At 48.0% G+C, this 19,031-nt stretch overlaps 1 protein-coding gene across 4 annotated transcripts in view; it reads right to left on the bottom strand.

The window, feature by feature from the left end:
* CRCP (CGRP receptor component) overlaps nucleotides 1-19,031 on the bottom strand; it is a 47,325-nt gene that overhangs the window by 2,413 nt on the left and 25,881 nt on the right. The window contains exons 6-7 of one of the 4 annotated variants that reach the window (XM_069874012.1): nucleotides 9,270-9,399; nucleotides 4,593-4,884 (exon numbers count right to left, since the gene is read on the bottom strand). In XM_069874012.1, the coding sequence (XP_069730113.1) occupies nucleotides 4,769-4,884; nucleotides 9,270-9,399 (246 nt within the window). In that variant the 3' untranslated portion in view covers nucleotides 4,593-4,768. Of the gene's footprint in view, nucleotides 1-4,592; nucleotides 4,885-6,910; nucleotides 6,943-8,091; nucleotides 9,400-19,031 lie in introns of those variants that run through there. The other 3 variants (XM_069874014.1, XM_069874013.1, XM_069874015.1) reach the window with 3 other exon arrangements.

Here is a 19,031-nt window from a genome sequence, read left to right as displayed (position 1 = left end):
AAGACCCTTTTAGACTTGGCAAAAATATCTCTAGTCCAGCAAAGCATTTTTTTTAAAGCCTTTAGCATGTCTCCAGGGGTTAACATCCACTCTATGTATAAATAAATGCACATATAAAATGTGGGAAGAGCTGGCAGAGCCCCCCTCGCCCCGCTCTCTGTGAACTGGATAATTTCCACAGCTCTCACTTTCTATTTTTGGATGTCTTTTTCCTGACAGCGCCTGGTCTGTAACAGAAGGGATTTGCTCCCCGGAACAACCGTCCTGGGACAGAGCAGCCCCGGGGATGCGGGGTCAGGGAGCCACCGTGGCTCCAAAACAGCCACGACTTTTGGTGGAGGAACAAAAGGGAAGCACAGGGGGTGGTTTATCCCAGAGGATCCCCAAGGGCAGCGTCACAGCTCACTACTGGGACAGGGGCTTAACGCGCCCTTCTCCATCCCTGATGCTCTGCAGACCCCACGGCCAGTTCCCCAGGGGAACTGGTTGGGTCAGCTAAGGCACAGCTCTCTCTGAGCCCATCCAGCACCCTGACTCTCTGGGGAAAGCAAATCTTTACCTTTCATTTCATATAAGCACTGCAGGGGTCAGAAACTGAGGCCAGGACAAAGCCCAGCAGGAAGAAACCATTCCTCCACTGGCTCCTCTGCAGAGCAAATGATGCAGAGCAGCAGCAAAAACGCCCTGAGCTCCAAAAGCAGCAGCCAACTGGTGCTTTAATTCCACAGCTTTAAAGAGGGAAAAGCCAGCTGGTATGTAAAAAGCAAACCTGGGAGGAGGAATCACCCTCCTGCAGAAATATGAACAGACCAGGTCCCTATCACACCACAGCAACCCAGCAATGATGGAAGCAGCAGCAAAGGTGCCTGGTTACTCATTTCCAGCTGGGACAGACGGTTTGATCTCATCCCCATCCTCCCTCTGATATCCCAGGCTAAAGCCTCACACCGTGGCCCCAGCTCACATCGGACACGCCGTCCTGCAGCCAGGTCTGGCTGGGAAGTGATGGGACATCCCTGACCAGGCTGTCCTCCTGTCCCCAAAGAGCCCAGTGAGGGGGATTTGGGGGGCTGGGAAGTGAAGGACTTTGCAACACATAGAATCATAGAATCACCAGGTTGGAAAAGACCCATCGGATCATTGAGTCCAACCATTCCCATCGATCACTAAACCATGTCCCTCAGCACCTCGTCCACCCGTCCCTTAAACCCCTCCAGGGAAGGTGACTCAACCATCTTCCTGGGCAGCCTCTGCCAGTGCCCAATGACCCTTTCCGTGAAAAATTTTTTCCAAATGTCCAGCCTGACCCTCCCCTGGAGGAGCTTGAGGCCATTCCCTCTCGTCCTGTCCCCTGTCCCTTGGGAGAAGAGGACACAGCTGAGTTTGGGTGAGGGGAGGTTCCTTATTATTTCCCCCCTCCTGCCAACTGAACAATGAAGGTTTTGCCTGGCCCCATAAAAGAAAAGGACCAGCTTCTCTCTCAGAGCTCAGCCAGGCCCCAGGCGGGAGCCTGGTGGGGCCGAGCACTAATTGCACACAGCAGGTCAGGCGACGGAGCTGCCCTTTAGGAGGAGGACGAGGCGTGGGATGCACAAACAAGAGCTTTAAACTACAGCGGCACAGCGAGCCCTGATGCTCGGCACCAAAACCCACCCATGGTGACCACAGACACCAGTGCCACCCTCCCACACCCCGGCACTGCCTTCCCCACAGCCTCCAGCACCGGCTGGGAACAGCCTGGTCCCTTTCAAGGGAACAAGAAAAGCCTAAAACTAATTGGAATATCCCACAAGTCTGCATGACCTGCAAGGTCTGGACTCGGGGTGAGGCAGAGCCGTGCTGCAGCTGCACAAAACCACACCATCGGCATCATTTTGCAGGGGGGGCTGCAAGAAAAAAGCCACACAGGAGGTTTGGCTATGGGAAAAAGTGACCCCAAATGGGGATCTCCGTGCCAGGCAACCCCCAGCTCCCTCCCCAAGTTGGATGCGGCAGAGATGTTGGCAAGAGCCTTTTGGAGGATGCTCTTTCTTCCCCCGGGTACCAGCCAGCGCAGCCCCAGCTCCCTGGGTTTGCAGCATCCCCAGCCCTCCCTGCAGCTCCTTTCCCGACTTCACTATTTGCATCAAGTCCTTCCCAATGATTTCTTTGGCTTTCCCATCTCTTTTCAGATGTTCTCTCACCCCATTTGGCTGATTCTCAGGCCAGTATTATTTTAATTATCTTAACAGCATCTCTGCTACCTTTGATTGCTCTTTCTATAAACACTAAAGTTAATAAAATAAAGAACATTAATGCAGAGTGCAATTAATTTATGCAGCATGTGCAGGGAGAGTCTTGCTTATGTTGAGCAAAGGTTCTCGAGGCTTGACAAACATTTCCTAAGTGCTTGCTGCATTTTTAGTTCTGTCTTGGCCACAGCTCTGATTTTTTTTTCAGCACAAGCATTTCTTTTTGCTCAATAAAAACTTCACAGCACAATTTCTTTCTGTGGGAACAGAAAATATTTTCTCTGTCAACATCTTCGGCAGCTCCAACCTAAACAAACTGCCATCGACTCCCTCCAGGATGCTGGCGGGACCCCAGACTGCGCCTTTGCAAAGGGGGCTAACGTGACTTTCCTCCTCTGGGAAGGTTAGAAACCGGCACTCATGGCTTTAAGTGGTGCTTTGGACTTCTTTAGAGCATCCCCTGGGCTCATCTAGGGATGTGAGGTTGGATGCGTTCAAGCTGCTCTTGAAAATATTTCAAGAGCTTTAACATCCCAAGGACACCCAGTTCTTTGCCTTGACCTAAACTCCTTCCCCTGTTACAGGATCTCTGCCGGGAACAGGGACCCTGATCCATGATCTCATGGATCGTGAGATTGGCATCAGGAGCATTGGGTTCTCAAGCTGGTGGTGAGGAACCAGCATCCCGAGGGCAGGATCTCCCCACCCTAAGGCATCGCTCTCACAGGGAAAAGCTCATTTTGTACTCACCATTCATTCCTCTTGGTGGCTTTCCAGCTGCCTGCTCCCTATCCTGCTCTCCCCGTGGCCCCAGCATCGGCTCTATTGCTCTGTGCACTTTGGGACACAAACTGGGTCTTCCCTACCGACACTTTGCCAACACTAAGAGGCCAGTTCTGGGTCTCCAAGCTGCCCTTTGCAAACTCTCCTGCTCTGATAACACCAAACGCTGCCCTCCTCACATTTGCCTCGAGTCACGGGATGCTCCTGCACGTGTCCCCTTCAAGCCACTGAGCTCGAGAGAGCAACGTTCCTTTACGCCAGCCCAGGATCTGCTCCCACAATCGCATTTTAAACACAAGAGGAACCTGTGCCGTTCAGGTTTCTTGCAAACGCGTGACCCTCCGATTGCCATTCAAGAAATTAAATCAAGTGCTTCTCTGGAAAGGTCGGCTTTCCCCTGCTGAAGGGGATGCAGCCACCAGCCCAGGGTGCTCAGCAGCCCGTCCGCAAGGGAATGTTTTCCTTTGTCTTCACGGCTTAGCCCCGTCCTTAGGCTTGACCTTGTGCCCAGTTCAAGAGCAGAGATGTTTTCATTAGAAAGTCATTTCATCAGAGTTCAGCTCCCCGTTACCTCTGCTACAAGCGATGAGAGATGAGCAGCGCCTGCAGGACGTGCCTTTGCGGTGGGGTAACTCCCAGGGCGCAAGATTGTGAAGTGATTCTATGATTCGTTGCTCTAAGAAATTCCTTACTCAGCTCCCTGTAACGAACAACCTTGGAGGATTCTCCACAGATATAAAACAACATGGTCGTGTGAGGAGCATCAGCAGAGCCTGCGAGTGCAGACATCACCCGTGTGGCCAGGAGGTTATGGAAGGGCTGCTGTGGGTGCAGCTGCCGTGGCACCACGTCACGGATACCTCCTGGTCTTAAAGCAGGGAACGCCAAAGGCTGCAGCCTCCTCAGCTCTGTAGGTGTTAGAACAAAAGGCTCCGTTATGTCAGGATGCACAGGAATCTCAAACGAGCCCTTGGGCAGCGCTCCTGGTATCAGCCCAGAGCACCAGCCCTGCCCGCGCCACATCGGTTCCTCACCACGGGGTCCAGAAGAAGGTAACGGCCTTTGGCCAAAGGAGAAATCAAGGCAGGGAGAAGAGAAAGAACTTACTTGAAGCCACAGGCTGGTGCTACAGCTGGTGTTTGCTGATTGAGTCTTGTTCCAAACCCACCACATCACTCTCCTCTCCTTTCACTGGAGGAGACCCAAGAGAAAGTTCTCAAGGTGGCAATGAGCTGCTGCAGAGCAAAGTCAGTGCGTGCCCTGGAGCAAATTCCTGCTGGTCCCAGAGCTGTTCTGGAGACTGTGTTTGGAGGGAGCTGCAGGTAGATCCCCTCTTCACCTGCACCTTGCTACCCAGTGCTGCTCCATGCACCCGCCCAGCCACACCAGCTCCTCATCTTCCACTCGGAGCCTACTGCAGGAAAGGAAAGAAATCCCTAAGGACAAGGAACTGATCTCCTGGAACAGCAGGAGTGGAGTTTAGTCCCTGCCTGGTCATCGTGTCACCCTAAAGGGACAATAGTTGTTGCTCAGATTTAAATGTACAGCTTTATTTCTGCAGGTCAGAGCATGAGGAGGCAGCTGCTGCTGCCTGCGCTGGAGAGGAGTCAGCTGAGATACTTCCATGAATCCATCTCAATTACCAGGAACGTTTCATAACCACAGATGTTCTTATCAGTGAGGCAAAGCTCAGGGGGAGAGACGCTATCTGTTATTTAGACCAGCTGGTACAACTGCATAAAACAGACACATTTTCAGGCACAAAAGGTCTTCCTCGTGCTCCTTCTGCCATCCGTCTTTGGAAAGGGCCTGGCATGCCCTTCGCTCTGGGAGCTGGTGCCGGGAACAGGCTGGAAAAGGCTGGTTCTGGCTGGTGGATGGAAGACAGACAAGCATGAAAAGCCCTGCCAGGGCCAAGCCAAGGTGCACGCAGGCTCCCCAGACACCCCTTCCTCCTGCCAGAGCCCACAGTGGTTCAGAAGCCAAACACCAGTAGCTCCCAGTTGAGAGCAACACTTGAAAAGCCTGTGGCCAAACACAGGGAAGTGGATTTCACGCCGCGGAAGTGCAGCGTTTTCTGGGATACAGAACGTGCCGTTCACACGTTGCCGTGACAAAGAGCTGCCACCCTAGGGAGGCAGAAGCAATAAAATATTTAATCAGAGAAAATGCAATACAGAAAAATGCGTGCATTTCAAAACCAGGATCCCAAATAGTCCCAGTCGGGGTTGGCTTCGTTGACTCGTGGTTTGACTCAGCGGGGCTGAGCACCGCCAGCGTGGATGAACGGCTCTGGACTCTGAGCCAAATTCAAGGCAGTGGAGAGGCACCGTGGGCTAACGGAGCAACATTAGGCAAAACTCAAGAGAAAACCATGATTAAGATCACATTGAAACAACGTCTCATCCCAGCAGCATCCTGGGACACATCCTTCATCACAGAGAAGCCTCTTTTGGAAAAGACTCAACTCCCGTCTTAACAACAGTGTACAGGACACCGCTAACGCCGAGCAGCTTCATCAACTGCAATTCCAGGCTCAAGCAACCAAGCAAACTGGAGGCATGATCCAAAATCCTGCTGCGATACTCACAAGACTCTCCTCTCGTTTTCTGCCAGCAACCCAGAAATAAAGCATTTGCACCTTCCAGAGCTCAAAGCACCCACCTGCGCAGGAGCCACCCTACACCAGGCATGGATGGAAAGTGGGATGAGGGAAAAAAAGCCAACCTGCTGCATCCCAGCTCTTGAGAGCAGCCTTTGCCTCCATGCTGAGTGAATAAACACATCCTGAGCCCAACAGGGAGAAAGGGAAAGCAGAAGAAATGTCAGATGAGAGCTCTGGAGATCACCATGTCCCGGGTGCATCCAGGACGGCAGCACCAGCCGGGCCAGGGAGGGGATTGTCCCGCTCTGGGGCAGCCCCACCTTGAGCACTGGGGGCAGTTCTGGGCGACACGGGATAAAAAGGATCTGAAGCAGTTGGAGTGTCCAGAGGAGGGCACGGAGCTGGGGAAGGTTTGGAGGAGAAGAGTGTGAGGAGAGGCTGAAGTCCCTGGGTCTCTTCAGCCTGGAGGAGGCTGAGGGGAGACCTCATCCCGCTCTGCAGCTTCCTCACATGCAAAGGAGGAAGAGCAGGCGCTGAGCGCTTCTCTCTGGGGACCAAGGAGAGGAGCCGAGGGAATGGCAGGGAGCTGTGCCAGGGGAGGGTTAGGTTGGACACGAGGAGAAGGTTCTTCCCCCAGAGGGTGGTGGAGCCCTGGAACAGCTCCCAGGGAAGCAGTCACGGCACCAAGGCTGACAATATTCCAGAAGTGTTTGGCCAAGGCCCTCAGCCCCACGGTGTGAATGTTGGGGTGTCCTGTGCAGGGACAGGAGCTGGACTCGATGGTCCTTGTGGGTCCCTCCCAACTCAGGAAATTCTAGAGTTTTAGTCCAACCGCTCTCCTCAAACAAGGTCAACCAGGTCTTCCCCCTTCAACTGTTAGTTGGGAGAAACATTCAAAACAGTTGAAGAGCAAAGGTCCCTTGCAATCCAAACCTTTCTGTGATTCTGTGACTCAATGAAAGCTGACCTTCCTGGGCTAGAATTTATGAAAAGAGAAAACCTGAGTATTTTAAAGTATCAAAACAGCAGAGGAATTCTGGCAGCTCGCTCCCTCTTTCCCCTAGAACAGTGCTGAGAGCACAAGAGCTGCCTCAAGTAAAGAAGTCCATCAGCCAAGACCCAAACACGCAATACAAGAAGCAAGGAACACATCCGAAATGAGAAAGCTACAAATCATACGCACTTCTTAAATATTCAGGAAGTGCTGAGTACTTGGCCCTTTTCTTCCCAACATCATGGAGGAAGCTTTTAAGTGCCCAACACATACAGACTTCTTCCAGTGCCCATGACATATCAACCACTCTCCTCATGCCGTCTTGTCTACTTCAATAGAACAAGCAGAGCACATTCATTGTGTTGGGTAACCGATGAGTTAAGAAAACAAAACATAGCCTTGGGAGACAGGCAGATCTTTTATGTAATACACAGGACACCGGAAAAATGGTATCACGTAAGCAAAATGGCATTTGCTTTTCATGAACCATTTCTGAGTCTCGGGATTCCAAAGAACACGCCCGAGACTAAACACCACAGTGCGAAACCTGCTCTCACAGCCAGAGGAACTCCTCACCTGGGTTTACGCCATCAGAGAGCACAGAAAGGAGAGTTAACAAAGATTTCTGGATGTAATGCGAATGTCAAAATCCTAGACACCTTCAAATTTGCTTAGTACTGCATTTTTAGGGAAATTCCAGTTTATGGATCTTGTTTGAGACTGAACATGTTATCCATGCATTTGCACAGGTTTAATGGACGTCTCCATCTGGAACTGATTGTGATAAAAAGGTGAAATACAACAGCAAAGTGAGCAGGTTCCTGTACGTGGTGCAACACACACAACAGCAGACAGCGGGGATGCTGGCAAAAATCCATGAGGATAACAAATCTGCAATTCCTGAGATGGAACATCCAGCTCCAGAGATCTGTTGAAATATTCTTGCTGGCTAAGGATACTTGCAATCCACTTCCATCTGCTTTTCATGAGGTTAGAATATGCCTCAATAACTTAATTTTAGAAAAAGAAGGCAAATGCAAATGTAAACACGTGCAGCCCAAGGCCACAGGATATCAAACACCACCAGTGATGGCTGAGAGTAAAAATGCTGATTTTAAAATGAATTGTATGTCATTCCGTGATATCATCTCCTCATCTCTTGTTCTGTTGTCCATTTAGAGAGAAAATATATATTGATATATCACAAAACCCAAGGACTGTTCCCCTCCAATGCTACACTTACCTTTAGCCTCCAGCCTTGGAATGCATTTAATATAAGATAAAATATCTTTAAGAGGTAACAAATATACTTTCCAATAATTTCCTTTCCTCTCCAAACATCAAGGCAGCTTAAAATCCCACAGAAATGCATATTGAAATCCCCCAGCCACTGAAGTTATCGCTCCCTTTCACACAGAGCACAACTAAAGCACAGAAAGCATCACTTCTTTGTGTAAAGCCATAAAACAGAACCATTACAGCACAGGGAAAAAAAGTCAGATATTCTGATTCAATTCATTATATCTTGTCTAGAAGCCACAAAATTCCTAGGATGTACTTTAAACTTTATTTCTATTTCCAGTGCATTGTAATAATTACAAAACAATGGTCTGCAGCCATAGGATAAACCCAATGCCATGAGTAACTCAGGCATCTGGTTCTATAGATACACAAAGGACTTACTATAATCATCAATGCTTTCGACATTAAACACTTGATCCTGAAATCTTTCAGCAAACAGCTCAGTACACAGAAAATCCTGCTTCAACCAGGACTGATTCTCAATCTTCTAAATCAGATTAGGACTCCCGTGTTGACTCATTCATTTATTCCATGATCAGCAGCACATCTGCAAGACTGACTTGTCTGTATATAAATATGGGAACAACCATTCAAAAGGAAAATATACATCTCACACTTAAATGTTCTTCTGTTTGTATTCTAAGAACCTTAACATTTGAGTCCAGAGCCTCAACTGCTGTAAAATGCTCCAACTCAGGCAATTTCAGTGGCAATGGATTGATGTAGGTGATGACCTGGATCTCTCTTACCAAGTACAGCCTGTCAGACACCCTCGAGAACAGTTCCCTGCCAAGAGATTCTCTCAATTCCATGATGCCAGCAGCCTACTTGAAATCGTCTGACCAGATAACACTCAGCCCTTGCACATCATGCTCTGCCCTGACCCCTGAAAACAGCCCTTTGCACAAACAGCTCCAAAAGCTGCCTTTGTGCTGTAGATCCTACTCCGAAAACCAGTTGGGCAATTCAAGAGCATGTGAAAGCAATTACAATTACAGTACTGCTGTGATAATTAAAACCTTGCCAGCTGTATGTAAGCCTATTCAAATGTACAGCTGTTACGTGGGTAACAGAGAAAATACAAAAGCTTTGGATTTGTCAACCCATAATTTCGCAGGTTACTGCCATCCCTGTTTTACGACAAATTGCCAAAACAATAGTGTCCTTTTCCATGCTTTCTTGTAAACAATTGGTTCCCTCATCACCCCTGAATAATAAAAATTGTTAACATATTTTACAATGATGTTCAATACAAGATTATACTGGTACCAAGTGAAAAACAAAACAGCACTAGATGATCACTCCTGCTGAGATGCTGCCAGCTTTGGTCTAGGCATCTGCTATGCTTGGTCACCTTTGTCCTCAGTTGCCATTGCCGAGTCTTGCTGCTGTTGTTCTGGATCCCCTGGAAGAATACTGGTGACTGTTTGGAGAAGTGACTCAATCTGCTCTTCTGTCAGCCTTTCCTCGCTTTCTTCTACCATCTGCAGGGCAAAAAACCAATCAATCATAATCATTAAATCCATACTTGCTTCCTCAGCTCCAAAGAGAAGGACTCAACTAATTGGGAAATATCACTCAATGGACACAAGGCATAGGCTGAGCTCATTAAAAAAAGCATTTTACAAAGTGGAACTCTTAGAATATTGAAAAAAAAGAAAGAAGACCTCTATTGTTAACCACAACAATTGGCTCTCCATAATGAGAGCCTGCTTTCTTTATAATGAGGAAAACCACACACTCAAAACAGGCTCTCCTCTCTCATTTCTCCTATAGCCTCTCAACCTCTCCAAGCCTGGAGAAGAGAAAGATCTGGGGAGATCTTAGAGCAGCTTCCAGTGCTGAAAGGGGCTCCAGGAAAGCTGGAGAGGGGCTCTGGATCAGGGAGAGGATGAGGGGGAATGGTTTCAAGCGCAAGAGGGGAGATGGAGATGAGATCTTAGGCAGAAATGTTTTGCTGTGAGGGTGGGGAGGCCCTGGCCCAGGCTGCCCAGAGCAGTGGTGGCTGCCCCATCCCTGGAGGGGTTCAAGGCCAGGTTGGATGGGGCTTGGAGCCCCTGATCCAGTGGGAGGTGTCCCTGCCCATGGCAGGGGTGGGACTGGATGATCTTTAAGGTATTTTCTAACCCAGACCAACCCATGATTCTATAACATACACACTAGGATGAAGAACCAGGCTTTTAATTTAGCTCGCCTGCAGAGCTGCCTTCCAGACCTGTTTTCCTGAGTTCCCACGCTTTCATGCGAGAAGTGAACTGACAGACCCCGGGAGTGGTTCCCTGCACTTTGGTGTCTTACACAGCACCGAGACTATCATCATCAGGCCATAAAAGCAGCCATCTAGTCCTACAGCAGCCATACTGGAATTACTTAAATTGTGAGATTCCTGAATATAAAAGCATATGAAGGCTCTGAAAAACACAAAACACACTGTCCCAAATCAACAATAGAATTCCATAACATTAATTAGGGATGTACCCTCGCTGTGGGGACTCTTATATCACTGCTACTGGTAAAAACAACTGCCCTAATTTATAGGCAGCTGCCAAAAGGAAAAGCTTGTCAGAGGACTGGAAAAGCAAGCCAAATGAACTCTTCAAACACAAATGAAACCAATTAGGATTGTGGGGTTTGAGATTTTTTTTCTTTATACAAAGTTCTTTAAAACGTCCTTTGAAGAGTGGTGATTTATATTAATTATGGTTCCAAGTCAAGGCAGGTTTAATCAGTTCTAGCTATCAACTGTCGGCAGTCCAGAGGCATTTCACCTTCTAAAAAGCAGTGGTATAGTCAATGAACTTCTTATTTTTTGCACGATCTGATTATCGTTCACCAGCCATCACTCACAGATACGTAACAAGAGGAAAGCGAGCCTGCTAGAATCCGCTCACAGAGCAAAAGGCAGGGAGCAAACATCCATGTGGAAGTGACAGCTCCTGGGGCCCATCCTGATCAAAGGATGAAATTCTCTGTGGAGCAGCTTTCAAGCTACTGTTAGGTCAAGAACTGCTGCAGGACCCTGGCTTGAAAACCAGCCCTGGCTCCCTGCACCGGCAGCTGTTGCACTGTACAAGTTAAGGCACACTAATAACCTCCCTAACGTAACCCCCTGTGTAAGCAGCTGCTGCAGCTCCTGAAGCCGCATCAGATAAGTGCCTGCTCTACTGCATTTCAGAGATGAACATCTCTACAGCTTGACCAGCACACCTTGGAGCATCAACATTACAGAATAAAGTACATGACAGAGCGTAAAGACTCCAATAATGCTGGCAAAGCCATCAAGCTATGAACAACCTAGACTATCAGGCTTTGTAGAGGATCATCAGCCTGGTTTTTGGACTGGATTATTGTACTATTAATTACCGTTACATTGAGCTTTAAAGGTGACAGCCCCATAGCAGCAGGAACCATATGAAGACAAAGCCCCCATGCTTTGGACAGGCACTATCATTAGGGCAGAATGATTTATCCCTTAGTGGCCAAGCTCTCCTACATTTGTTAGCAACCCACAGGTTTCTGATCTTCAGAAAAATGGCACCTTACCTGGTTTAGGTTTGATTTATTGGATCACATGAAGCCTGTTCTGCTTCCTCGTTTAAATTTTATCCCTTCCTATACATCTCCTTTCCCCTTCTTCATAGAATCACAGAATGGTTTGGGTCAGAAGGCACCTCAAAGCCCATCCAGTCCCACCCCTGCCATGGGCAGGGACACCTCCCACTGGATCAGGGGCTCCAAGCCCCATCCAACCTGGCCTTGAACCCCTCCGGGGATGGGGCAGCCACCTCTGCTCTGGGCAGCCTGGGCCAGGGCCTCCCAACCCTCACAGGAAAAGATTTCTCCCTAAGGTCTCATCTCAATCTCCCCTCTTGCAGCTCAAAACTGATCCCCTCATCCTATCTCTGCCCTCCCTGATCCAGAGCCCCTCCCCAGCTTTCCTGTAGACCCTCTTTGAATTCTTCTGCAACCATCTTCTCCTTTAGGTGCGTGCTTCAAGTAGCCAGAGTTAAACACAGGGATTCAATCAGAAATTAAACAGAGCGATCAGCATCAGCTCTTCTCAACTGCTGCATTTAAGGCAGAACATACTCACGTGAGCATCTAATCACCACTTCTCACACGCTCCTGAGGGCCAAATGAGTAACGCCCCAACCGCCAGAATGAACAATCCTGGTGATATCATTTATGTTGGCTGAACACAGGGACTGACAAACTGCAGATACAGCTCAGGACATAGACAGATGAGCTCCGGGGATTGCCCTGACAGCTTGAGAAATCACACTTCACCAGAGAGTTAATGAAAGAAAACAGTCTCTTGTGTTTCAGATGCTTTGGTGCTGTAACCGATGTCTCATTAGAGTCTTGCGAATAGCATATTTAAAGAAAGATGCTGGATATGGTGCTAAAGTGGGGGTAAAGCAGTTCCAAATTCCCTTCTGTTGACAGATCTGTAGTCTCTGCCAGAGGAAAGCGGTAATTCCTTAAAATGTGTAGAGAATTCGTAAGCAGCTCACCTCGCAGTGCCTCGAGCCGCACATCCTCTCTGCCAGCTCTCACACCAGGAATTACCGACAGACACAAATCTACATTTGGCAGGATGGACAGCTTATTACTCCTGCTGATGCTCCAGCACTATTTCGAGGTGATGCTATTCAACAGTTCAAAGGATCAAAAGCATACGCTCTAAAAATCAATGTTTTTCACTCCTCAGGGAAACAGCCTGAGCAGCGACTTACGAAAACACAAGCAATTAGGCAGCAGCAAAGCAGCATGCTGAAAGGAAAAACGCAGCAATTAAGTAGAGAGAGCATATAGACAGAGACAAATGAAACCGTCCTAAAGGAAAACAGTTATCAAGGGAAACAGAAGGTCCTTCAGAGCCTTATTCTAGATTCAACAGACGTTCACACAGTCTTCTGACTTACAACTATAAGAAAAAATACTTTAGCTACTATGAAATAATGTTACAATGCTCAGAAAAGAAATCATAGAATCACAGAATAATTTGGGTTGGAAGGGATCTCAAAGCCCATGCAGTTCCACCCCTGCCATGGGCAGGGACACCTCCCACTGCATCAGGGGCTCCAAGCCCCATCCAACCTGGCCTTTCCTGGAGCCCCTTTCAGTGTGGGAAGCTGCTCTAATTATGCATATGAAAAAAGCCTAAATGGCAAAAAGATACTCAAGTACCTACTTTTCCAGCAAGAATTTTACCAATATACAAAAAAAATATCAAAAAGGCTTGCTAACCTCTAACTTGCAACTGGCTGAAGCTGCTTGAGCAACAGACTCAAACCCTAAGCAGTCAGGAATGCAAAGTTTATATTAAGGAAAACAAAAATGTAAATGTTTTTAATAAGCGTATGACCTAAGATGTTGATGTTGGCAGTGCCACACACCCCAAATGGAAACAGATTATTCTCCAAGATGATGCCATGTGCAAAGTGTAGGGTATCACCAACCAAAGTGCTGCTGAGCGGTGCGTTTTCAACATTCAGAGGTTTGCGCAAGTAACAGAATCAGACAGTGTTACAGGAACACAGCTGAGAGAGGAAACGCACCCTGATGTGCAGCAAGGCAAGAACGGGCTTCTCCATGCTCAGAGCAAGGATTTTCTTGCAATGAACAAAAGAGAAAGGCAGTGAGGCACGTCAGCTGTGCTGCTTCTAAGAAGAGATCACAGAATCATACATTGGTTTGAGTCAGAAGGGACCTTAAAACCCATCCAGTTCCACCCCCATCCAACCTGGTCTTGAATCCCTCCAGGGATGGGGCAGCCACCACTGCTCTGGGCAACCTGGGTCAGGGCCTCCCCACCCTCACAGCAAAACATTTCTCCTTAAGATCTCATCTCAATCTCTCCTCTTGCAGCTGAAAACCATTCCCCCTTGTCCCATCCCTGCCCTCCCTGATCCAGAGCCCCTCCCCAGCTTTCCTGGAGTCTCTTTCAGCACTGGAAGCTGCTTTAAGGTCTCCCCACAGTCTTCTCTTCTCCAGGCTCAACAACCCCAACTCTCCCAGCCTGGCCTCGTACAGAAGGTTCTCCAGCCCTCACATCATCTCCGTGGCCTCCTCTGAACTCTCTCCAACAGCTCCATGTCCTTCCTGTGTTGAGGACTCCAGAACTGGACGCAGGGCTCCAGGTGGGTCTCCCAGAGCAGAGCAGGGGGCAGAATCTCCTCCTTCCCCGCTGGTCCCTCTGCTCTGGATGGAGCCCAGGACACAGTTGGTTCCTGGGCTGTGAGAGCACACTGCCAGCTCATGCGGAGCTTCTCCTCCCCCAGCACCACAAGTCCTTCATCATTCTCACTGTGCTTCTTTGAAGCTTTCAATGCTGATTTTTATTTCGTTTAGCTTCCCAAGCCAAGACAGTGTAACTGCAAATGTTGAAGCATCAATAAAGCAACACTGAAGAATTCTACACATTCTGCAAGAACTGGGAAACTGCCTCCAGGGTAAGGAATGTTTGATGGGTAACAAAGCTCAGCATCACAGAACAAAACAAGCTATGGGTTAAAAGCTATTGTTTATTTGAATAATAAACTAAGAATTCTCTTTAAAAAATAATCAGTAAACTACAGTGAAAAAGGAAATAGGGGTTCTGGTCACTTCCATAGCTATCAAGCACATAATTTAACTCCAGTGTAGGAGATAGAGATTTTATGAGACAATGTTTGCTATTCCCTCCTTTGAGCAGTAATTTGAAATTGCTGAGCACCAACATGTAATAGAAACAAAGCACATAAAAAAAGAAATAAAGTGAAAGATTGAATGATCAGATTAATGTCCCTCAGAGATAATTAACCGAGCGCACAAAAGTGGGAAGCAAAATACTTGGTTCAGAAATAATGTTTAACTCCTCTACCATCTTCCATTCTCCAGAAGAATCGTTTGCACTAGTATTTTTTACTCAACACAAAAAATCAATCTGCCAGGCTGGTTATGCAGAGCACAAATCATGAGGTACAAAGCTCTCTGAGATGGAAAACCAGTTTTAAGAAGCAAAGAATTAAAATCTGCTTTTCCATGCAGAAAGAAGAATGTGGAGCAATTTGTTAATTAGAAAAGACTATGCTTAATCTTCAAACCCAGCACAGTTCAGCATTAAGTAAAGCTGGACCAGTGTTGTGATTAGAGCAACATCCCGGTCTGTTGGAACAGGTCCAGAGAAAGGCTACAAAGATGATGCGAGGGCTGGAGAACCTCCTGTACGAGGCCAGGCTGAGAGAGTTGGGGTTGTTCAGCCTGGAGAAGAGAAGGCTCTGAGGAGACTTTACAGCAACCTTCCAGTACCTGAAGGCTGGGGAGGGACTGTCTGCAAAGGCATGTAGGGGTAGGACGAATGGCAATGAGTATAAACTAGAGAAGGGCAGATTTAGACTAGACATAAAGAGGAATTCAATAGAATCATAGAATAACCAGGTTGGAAGAGACCCACTGGATCATCGAGTCCAACCATTCCCATCAAACAATAAACCATGCCCCTTAGCACCTAGTCCACCCGTCCCTTAAACCCCTCCAGGGAAGGTGACTCAACCCCCTCCCTGGGCAGCCTCTGCCAGGGACCAAGGACCCTTTCTGTGAAATATTTTTTCCTAATGTCCAGCCTAAATTTCCCCTGGCGGAGCTTGAGGCCATTCCCTCTCGTCCTGTCCCCTGTCACTTGGGAGAAGAGCCCAGCTCCCTCCTCTCCACAACCTCCTTTCAGGGAGTTGGAGAGAGCAATGAGGTCTCCCCTCAGCCTCCTCTTCTCCAGGATAAACACCCCCAGCTCTCTCAGCCGCTCCTCATAAGGCCTGTTCTCCAGCCCCTTCACCACAAGAGTGGGGAGGCACAGGAACAGGTTGCCCAGGGAAGCTGTGGCTGCCCCATCCCTCGACGTGTCCCAACTAGAACTCAAGTTGGCCAAGTCTGTGAAAGATAACAAAAAAATCTTTCTATAAATACATTAATGATAAAAGGAGGTCCAGGGAGGATATTCAGTCCCTATTGGATGCAAAGGGAACAACTGTGACAGGGGATGAGGACAAGGCTGAGGTACTTAACGCCTTCTTTGCCTCAGACTTGAACAGTAAGGAAACTTGTTCTCTGTGTGTACACACCCAGGAGTTCGAGGAGCAGAATGAGGCTCCCATGATCCAAGAGGAGGCAGTTAGAGACTTACTTGCCCAGCTAGACACCCACAAGTCTATGGGGCCGTATAGGATCCACCCAAGAGTATTGAGGGAGCTGGCTGACGTGCTGGCCAAACCCCTTTCCATCACCGTCCAGCAGCCCTGGCTGACTGGGGAAGTTCCACTGGACTGGAGGCTGAGGTTGTGCCCATCTACAAGAAGGGTCACAGGGAGGATCCAGGGCCTGTCAGTCTGACCTCAGTGTCGAGGAAAGTCATGGAACAGGTGATCTTGGCTGGACCACTGGGCTGACACCAATGGGATGAGGTTTAACAAGGCCAAATGCCGGGTCCTGCACTTGGGGCACAACAACCCTGAGCAGCTCCAGACTAGGAGAAGTCTGGCTGGAAAGCTGCCTGGAGGAGAGGGACCTGGGGTGTTGGTTGACAGCGACTGAACATGAGCCAGCAGGGGCCCAGGTGGCCAAGAAGGCCAATGGCATCTTGGCTTGGATCAGAAATGGTGTGACCAGCAGGTCCAGGGAGGTTCTTCTCCCTCTGGACTCGGCACTGGTGAGACCGCTCCTCGAAGCCTGTGTTCAGTTCTGGCCCCTCACCACAAGAAGGATGTTGAGGCTCTGGAGCGAGTCCAGAGAAGAGCAACAAAGCTGGTGAAGGGGCTGGAGAACAGGCCTTATGAGGAACGGCTGAGAGAGCTGGGGGTGTTTAGCCTGGAGAAGAGGAGGCTGAGGGGAGACCACATTGCTCTCTCCAACTCCCTGAAAGGAGGTTGTGGAGAGGAGGGAGCTGGGCTCTTCTCCCAAGGGACAGGGGACAGGACGAGAGGGAATGGCCTCAAGCTCCACCAGGGGAGGTTCAGGCTGAACATTAGGAAAAGATTTTTCACGGAAAGGGTCCTTGGGCACTGGCAGAGGCTGCCCAGGGAGGGGGTTGAGTCACCTTCCCTGGAGGTGTTTAAGAGATGGGTGGATGAGGTGCTGAGGGACATGGGTTAGTGTTTGATGGGAATGGTTGGACTCGATGATCTGGTGGGTCTTTTCCAACCTAGTGTTTCTGTGATTCTGTGTTGAAGGCCAGGTTGGATGGGGCTTGAAGCCCCTGATACAGTGGGAGGCATTCCTTCCCATGGCAGGGGGTCGGACTGGATGGGCTTTAAGTTCCCTTCCAACCCAAATTATTCTATGATTCTTCCTCCTTTGTGAATCCCTGAGCCAGGAAGAACAGATGTTAAAGATTAAAACAGGAGGTCAAGATAGCTGCAATGTGTACAGTGTTTTACCCTGTGGGATGTGAATTAGAATTTCATCCTCTTTTTGTTGCTATCGTTGTTTGGAAATAAATCCTGGCACACAGTTCAGGAAAGAAAAATACGGACAATACAGCAATTTATGCAAACAGACTCGAAAAAGGACCTGGGAGCAAAAGATCACAATATCAATTTGCTTTTTAGCTTAAATATAATTCTATCCAAACTGATTTATAGTTTGCATAACACTAAAGACAGCGAGTTCTACTGGGGGAAGGGAAAAAAAGCAAAATGCTGGAAAGGCAAAAAAGCAACAAGCAGTAGTAAATTTAAGTATCATAAAACAGTTTGGGTTGGAAGGGACCTCAAAGCCCATCCAGTCCCACCCCTGCCATGGGCAGGGACACCTCCCACTGCATCAGGGGCTCCAAGCCCCATCCAACCTGGCCTTGAACCCCTCCAGGGATGGGGCAGCCACCACTGCTCTGGGCAACCTGGGCCAGGGCCTCCCCACCCTCACAGCAAAACATTTCTCCCTAAGACCTCATCTCAATCTCCCCTCTTGCAGCTTAAACTACGTAACTATATAACTTATAACTATCCTTTCCCATTCCTCTGCCTGTCAAGTAAATATGACTCCATTCCAGGGACAGCCAGAACTGAATAGAAGTTGGAGACATGAAAACCGTTTGAGCAAGTGAGATACAGCGATGTGGCTTGTTTGTCATTTTGCTTAAAGCTGGCTTTTTCAAAAATAAGATTGATTTGCCTACATTATATGAAGTGGTCATAAAGTCTTCACCATCGTTTATTTCTGATTCCATTTCCAGGAGCGACTCAAAGCTTCTGAGTGGCAGAGGCAAGTTCAGTGAAAAGAGAATCAAGGCAATTTTAGACCTGGTATTCACTTCTCTCATCCATCGACTGCAGTGAATTAACATGCCTGTGTGAAATCTCCGTTTGGGAAACCTTTTCATATCGACATCAAGGAAGAAAACATTGATAGCCTTAACGGCTCTGTGTTATTCTACATTCCAAGATGCTCACAGAAGAGATTTTCTCGTTCAAAGTCACTGCACTGCTACAATCTCTTTGCTTTGTCCTCACCAGAAACCTAAATGATTCAAGACAGCAATTAAAAAGCAGAATTGTTTCCTTGCTATTGCTCCTTGCCTCTACATTTCACTAACAGAAACAGCCTGCAGTTTCTGAGCAGTTAGTGAGCTCAAACGGCTCAGGTGTGCTTTGAAGGAGTAAGTGCACTGCAGTTTTGGTGAAGTTTAGTTTAACACAGTGTTAACAAGCCATGTAACTTTGTTTACCATAATACTAGCCCTGAAGAAACTTGCCCTGGGAATTACAGGGGTATCGTGATGGAATAGACGGAACCGCATCCCCAGGACTGCCCTGATTACACAAAGTCAGGCTACTCCTCAAATGTATGAATATCACACTTTTTACAAGTTGCTTTGGATGATTAGAGTTTGGTTACATATCAGGGCTGACCCCAAATTCAAACTTCATATTCTGGAAGTCTTAATGATGAGTTCAATTTTTGACATTACCAAGCCTGAAATATCTAAAGTGGAATACTCTACAGAAACCTGATCTCTAATCTAAAACCCCAAATTTCTTATATTTGCCTCTTAGACTTTAAGCATGACAGAGGAGCAACACTGTGTTCAATATTTTATGGATAGATAAGATATTGAGGAACTAGGAAGGATAACAAGGGG

The sequence above is a fragment of the Phaenicophaeus curvirostris genome, chromosome 21 (assembly GCF_032191515.1).
Source record: "Phaenicophaeus curvirostris isolate KB17595 chromosome 21, BPBGC_Pcur_1.0, whole genome shotgun sequence".
NCBI lineage: Eukaryota > Metazoa > Chordata > Aves > Cuculiformes > Cuculidae > Phaenicophaeus > Phaenicophaeus curvirostris.
The sequence above is the reverse complement of the archived record's forward strand: the minus strand, read 5'-3'. Positions and strand labels throughout refer to the sequence as shown.